Source organism: Candoia aspera, chromosome 18, assembly GCF_035149785.1.
Source record: "Candoia aspera isolate rCanAsp1 chromosome 18, rCanAsp1.hap2, whole genome shotgun sequence".
Taxonomy (NCBI): domain Eukaryota; kingdom Metazoa; phylum Chordata; class Lepidosauria; order Squamata; family Boidae; genus Candoia; species Candoia aspera.
Genome location: NC_086170.1, coordinates 7,159,483 through 7,165,861, shown reverse-complemented (window position 1 = coordinate 7,165,861; position 6,379 = coordinate 7,159,483). Strand labels below are relative to the sequence as shown.

The 6,379-nt window shown below is 42.4% G+C and overlaps 1 protein-coding gene across 1 annotated transcript; it reads right to left on the bottom strand.

Annotated features, from left to right (window-relative positions):
* Nucleotides 1–528: 528 nt before the first annotated feature.
* LOC134507053 (arylacetamide deacetylase-like 4) lies at nucleotides 529–5,588 on the bottom strand. Its single transcript, XM_063317470.1, has 4 exons — nucleotides 5,232–5,588; nucleotides 3,087–3,303; nucleotides 2,424–2,487; nucleotides 529–1,414 (listed from the first exon to the last, which is right to left on the bottom strand). The coding sequence occupies exons 1-4, from the start codon at nucleotides 5,571–5,573 to the stop codon at nucleotides 640–642; spliced, it is 1,398 nt and encodes a 465-aa protein (XP_063173540.1). The 5' UTR covers nucleotides 5,574–5,588; the 3' UTR covers nucleotides 529–639.
* Nucleotides 5,589–6,379: the final 791 nt, after the last annotated feature.

The following is a 6,379-nucleotide window of genomic DNA, read 5'->3' as shown; positions in this document are numbered from 1 at the left end:
AAGCTCTGGCGTGGGCTGGTCCATGATGTCACGAAGAGTCAGAAGCGACTGAACGAATAAACAAGAAAAAGCTTAGTATATTTGGGGGAGTGATTAACATGGTCCATTCCAGGAAGAGGATGGATTCCGAAAGACTCTTCAGAAGGTTCCTAGAGATATTACTGTCACTTAAGCTAGCAGGCAGTTCTACTGAGGTCATGGCCAACCCTGGAGTGGGAAACCAGCTTCACTTTTTGACATAAATGCTCCTGAACATCCTGGTTATTAAATGAGAGAAAGAAATGTAGGACAAGTCAATGTAGTTCCACAAACAGGTTAGAGAAGATCTGAAATCAAACTGAAAACATAGGAGTTGGAAAGAGGGACAGTCACTGAGGAAAAGTACATAGAGGTAGCCCAGAACAATAGAGGTTAGATCAGGCAAGATAAAGGTCAGAATGATGTTAAGGGGCCTCTTCAGGAATTTTGCAAGTAAAAGGAAAAGCTGCTTACTAAAGATGGGAAAATGCTAACAGAAACTACTAACAGAAATGCTTAAAGAAAAGGCAATTAGAGTTAGAAACATGAATATTTTGCTTTCCAAAACTATAAATTTTTAATCGGTTGTAGCACTGGACTTTTGAAGCAATTTTAAATGTCTCATAAATTTCTGACAAAGTCAACTGCTTTGTCCAGTATTTCTATCCCTGCAGGAAACTGCAAGAGGCTCATGTGACAGAGGTTGATGATGCCATGAAATCCCTGTTCAGCATGGAACCAGGTGACTTTCACGCCGTTGTCCTCCAACCGTTTCTTGTACAAGATAGAGTCATCCCGAAATACATCATACTCACAACTTGCGATAAAAGTCTCTGGGAGTTGTTGCATGACAACATCTTCAGCAAGCAGTGAAGAAAATGAGGTGTCGAGTATATTTGGCAGTTGGCTGTAAATCTCAGGCTTGAAAGGAGCCAATGGGATTCTTTTGTACCCCCGGCGTTTAAATTTCTCAGGAATGTTGTCCAGACTTACCCACTTTTTGTATTTTAGCCTAAATTCATCAGGCACATGACATCCCTTCAAAATATCATCCTTCAGCGATGAATCTTTTAAAAAGAACTTTAGTCCATAGTAAACCACGCTGTCCTGGAACAAGACTGGCATGGCACAATTCTGCTGATAGGAAGGCAGGTTGAAATCCATCGCCTGGACCCCTGGGTAGATCAGCACCTGGGCACGCAGCTTGGGAAGATCCGGTTGCCTGAGGAGTTCTTGGGAGATAACGGAGGCAAAATTGCCCCCTGCACTGTCTCCACCGATGATAATCTGGGAAGGGTCCACCCCGTGGTCCTCTGCATGTTTCATGAAATGCACGGTAGCAGTCAGGCAGTCCTCCCACTGGGTGGGAAAGAGGTGTTCAGGCGCTAAGCGGTAGCTGCAGAGCCACAATGCAAAACAAGGGTTATGTTTATCCTGGGTGTTCCTTCTATGTGCTCTCAGCTTGAAGCAGTTTGTAAAGAGAACGAAGCATTTGGAAGCCCCCTTCGCATCTTTACGCAAATGCAAAAATATTTAAATCAGTAGGATTAGGAGGGCTCAGCTCACTCCACATCATATAAAAGGATATGAACATATTTCTGAAAATGGCCTCTCCCATAAATTTGATACTACTCCAGCATGAAATATGGTGCATGTGAGCTAGATGATGGTTCTATATTTACTGGGCTTCTGCCCACACAGTTCCTATAGGAGATGTAATATAAGGAAAGGTCCTATATAATTTGCTGAGCATTGCAAGCCTGAGTAGAAATTGGAAGTATCATACTATAAATATTAGAAGGTTTTGTTATAGCTGCTTCAGCAGATGGCAGCACCTGATGGATCTTGTCTCTGCTCAGAAGCTGGGCAGGGTTGGGCCGGCATGGGAGACCACCAGGCAATCTCATGGCTGTATGCCATGCCAGGAGGTTGAAAAATAAAGGCAACATCAAACCACTTTTGTGCAGTTGCCCACAGCACCACCACCATTGCATGGACACCTCCATGAAGTCAGCAGGATTTGAAGACTTCATCTTTTGCAATGTTGAATTTGTTAAAGGCCATTTCTGAAGCACCTCTTTGATGAAAGTCCTCTTTTCTAACCAGCAAATCAGCCAGCTGGGGACAGCCCAAGTCTTATACGGGGTATGTTTACTGAAGGGGAAAGGAGGCTGGGAGACAAGCAAGGGAAAACAGAGACCACGGGCAGCAAGAGCAGGGAATATGTACGTCTATGTATAGTAGGACACCCATATACGCCCACATATATATATACATACATACACTCACACACCCTTAGCAAATCTGCTGAAACACGATGCCCTGGATTTGGTTAAAGGGATATGTTACATAAGAACATAAGTTTACACCCTTATTTTGTAGGATGGTAGAAGTCTTCCACTTACCCGACAGCCACAACCACTGATTGACTCTCCTTGGCAAATTTACTGGTGATATCTTGATAGTAAGCTTGGGGGTGGGGTGGGGGATAAATAGATATGACAATCAAGGCATTAAAATTTCATTGGTATAAATCTGGGTAGCACAATGTTAAAATATCCTCTTCTCTGAAAATTTACTGTCAATTTTATTATTTCAGAAACATGGGTGCCAATTTTTCCTAAGTCCTCCAAGTCCTCCACAGACCTCCAAGTCTTGGACTTGCCCAATTCTCCTTTTTCACTCCTTGTTGGGGTGAGAAGAGCTTCAGATATTACAATGTCTTGGATACCCTTGATGTCGACGTTCTTGGATGGGTTTTATAACCTGGGAAGTTTCTTATCAAACTGCAGGTGGTTTTCCACCACAAGGAAGGATCTGACTCAGAAATAAATAGACACAGGATTCAGATCCTGACTCTGTACGCCCAACCATTCTCAGGGACACACCAGGCCGCCTCATAATAGGTGTCATCAACATAAGAGCTCGCTTGAATTAAATAGTGAAATGATGATTCCCCATTTCTTATTCCCCGTAATTTCTCTCCTTCTCACTCTGGACATGGCAAGGGGGCAACAGCATTGGGAGGTTGCAGCCAAGGCCAGTCTGACCCTTGCTGTACCACTTACCAATGCTTCCAATCATGCCCGCCCCTCCATGGTAGAAAACAAATCCTTTTCTCTGGCCAGCAGATGGGGTTTTGGGATAATAAACCCTGACGGGTATCCCATCGAAGTCTAAATCTTTGGCAGAAAGGCCTGGATCCATTCTTGATTTCTTGAAAGACATCAGGAAGCGAATGAAAGTAACTTGTCTGCATAGATGCAACACTTCCAAGCTCTTCCCCTGTTTTGGAAAAAAGGGGAAGAAAGTCAAGAAGGATTGACTAAAGACCTGGTAGCAGTATTTGGTTAGTGTTTTGTTAGTGTTAGTGTTTGAGAGTTTTTAATGGGATAGCATGCTGTGTGAACTATGTGGTTGAACTTCTGTTCCGTGTGTAGTGTGAACAGAGAATGGGCTTGTTCAGTAACTACTTTAAATGTATTGTGTGGGGAGGAAGACATTTATCACAGTGTTCCTTGAGCTGCACAAACTGCACACTGAAGGAGAGGGTCCTTCCCATCCCACCCACCTCCAAAAGAGGAGCATTTCAGTGTTCTGGGCTACAGTTCCCACAATGCATCGATGTCTTCCCACATTCAGTGGCTTAATATTGGTTTTGTTATTCATTTACTGTTGTCTCTTAATGTTTTTAATGTATTGTTGAATTGCTTTGGTGATTGACGCAGCTTATAAAGTAAATTAAAATTAAATACAGGTCACTGAACTGGAGTAAGCAAGACACACCTTGATTTATTGATACAGCCACAGTTAGGTGGGTTGGCATAACATATAGCACCTTAACTTACATTTCATAAACCACAATGGTTTCCTCCCATATGATAAGCAAATGATAAATCTACACCATGGCTTAGTGTGTGATTCCCAGCTTAGTGTTTACTTAACTTTCCATTGAAAGTAAGAGGATTTTAGTAAGTCAAACTTAGGTCTCATTGATACGGTCGAAAATGAGTCATTCATTCTGATTTTTAATGAGACATAAGTTCATCAGTTTAGTATAGATGGGTGAATGAAAATTGCCACCAACTAGTGATTCAGCACCATTATGCCCATAATCCTTGCTCACGGTAGTGTCAGGCCAGGGCTTCTGGGACACAGAGGCGTGGAAGCAAATTCCATTCTCCAACTCTGTTTCATTGTGAACATTTCATTTTCAAGTTGGCTGACACCCATTTCATTGATTTTTACATATTTATGTGCAAGCCTGTTTTCATGCGCTGCCTGGTCAAATGCCAGAGCATCCTATGGTGGGAAATCTGGTGGCCTTCTGCTTGCTTTGCAGATCCACCAACCCATTAACTTAAAAGACCCACAACCTGTAATCTTCCCACTGATTTAATCAGGAAATGATTCCTCTTCTGCTGCTTAGACCTCCAATTGTCACATGCTCTTTATGCGTTGATCTCCAACCAATTCTTCCCAGGCATCAAATCCATCACATTTCAAATGAATGGGACAATGAATGTTCATTTTCAAATGACTTATAGTCTTCCATATTGTTCATAGGAACATCCCTTTTACCCTGGTCCTGAAGCATAAAGTAGTAGTTTTTGGCAAAGTAATATTAAATATTACTACTAATATTAATATCAGATGGACAATTGATATCCAACTGATAGAGCAATGTACTCCTTTAAATACCTGAGCATCACCTTTCATAAGTCCCTTTTGTAGAAAGTACACTTATCTAATGTCTTGGCAACTGCTCAGTGTACAGCAGGTGCCATACTGACATTTTTTTATTCCAAAGGAGGGCTATTGATAGCCCCTGTACTTAAAATGTTTCAAGGCAAGGTGGTAGCCCAGATGCTGTATGGGGCTGTGATTTGGGGGGGATGAGAATACAATAAAATATAACAACAATAAACTTAAACCAACATTGTTCATAGGACCAACCCTTTCATCCTGGCCCTGAAGCATTGTTCCCAGGAACGTGGCTTGAAGAGGGAAGAGAGAAACCCAATTTCTCAGCCATTGTCTGCAAGTGTAAGATAATCAGGGCAGAAATATTTGTACTCGTATGGAAGGCAGATCCTCTTCCTCCTCTTCCTCCTTGGCTCTCTGCATTCTCACCCCAAGTTTGTTTCACAGATCCTAATCTGCAATTGGTTTGGCAGCCTGTAGCTTTCATTTTTAAAGAACAGTAAGCTTACCAGTGTGAAGAGTACAACGAGACCCATGTGAAGGAGATGCAGCTTAAATGGATGTTCAAATTCAGAGGGAATCTTGGCTCGGGTGAAATCATAGTAAATTGCCCAGGAGAGCAGCAAGAGAATTGCAGTTCCCAGCACAGCACCTCCTCCGAACACAATGGCAGAAAGAAGTTCCATTTTGGAAGGGAATATGTCCAAGGCTGAAAGGTAGGGACCACAGCCCAAGGTGATGATGCCACCCAGAGTTCTCCGTAGCTTTCCAGAAGTTTGTGAAGACTCGTTTGTGAAGTAATTCCCAGTTATTGTGCACACCTCCATATGAGTATTAGCAGATGTTTCCATGATGGTAATAATTAGGTGTATTGTTTGCTGAAATGTTTGTTGGAATGTGGAAGATTATCCAAATGCATACTTTGGTTCTAGGTCAGAAGATAAGGCATCCACCCCACATGACTCAAACCCTCTCTGGATGGTGCAACTGCCACAACATGACTGGGAATGGTGACTAGGATGGCAAGCAGTGTAAGATTCAGGAATCACAGGATGTTTGTACCCACTCCTGGTGACTATGTATGTCTCCACCCCAGCATTATACTTGATATTGATGGTTCGGTTCTCAGGTGTGCTTTGTTGTGACCGTTCCCAGAGAGATACAGGTCTCCCTCTTTACATACAATTCATATCTCCCGTTGCTGACTTATAATCATAGAGTGGAAAGTTGGGGCCCTTGAAGTTTAGTCCAACTCCCTGCCAAGGGTAGGACACAAAACCTGTAGCAAAGAATCATAATCACCATCATTAATATTATTATGGTGTTGTTTTGCAGATCAGAACAGTGGAGAGATTGATTTCCCCGGTCCATTGAGGGCATTAAAAAGTTTGGGAACACCTTTCCTATCATAAATTGGGCAGTGGGGAGGTGGAACCAGATCTTCCAGGCTGAAAGCTAGCTGAAAAGTCTTTGCTTCTGCTAAAAAGTCAATACATCTGTTTTATGGCAGCCTTTCTTTTTATGCACAAATTCCAGGTGAACTGGTTCTCTTATCTATCTGCTTTTGATCCCTTTAAAGAAGATGTTTATCCTGCAGTTTTAAGGGTTAACTTCTGCCTCACCATACATCTCATGTTAAGAGCAGAGACGCCAGACT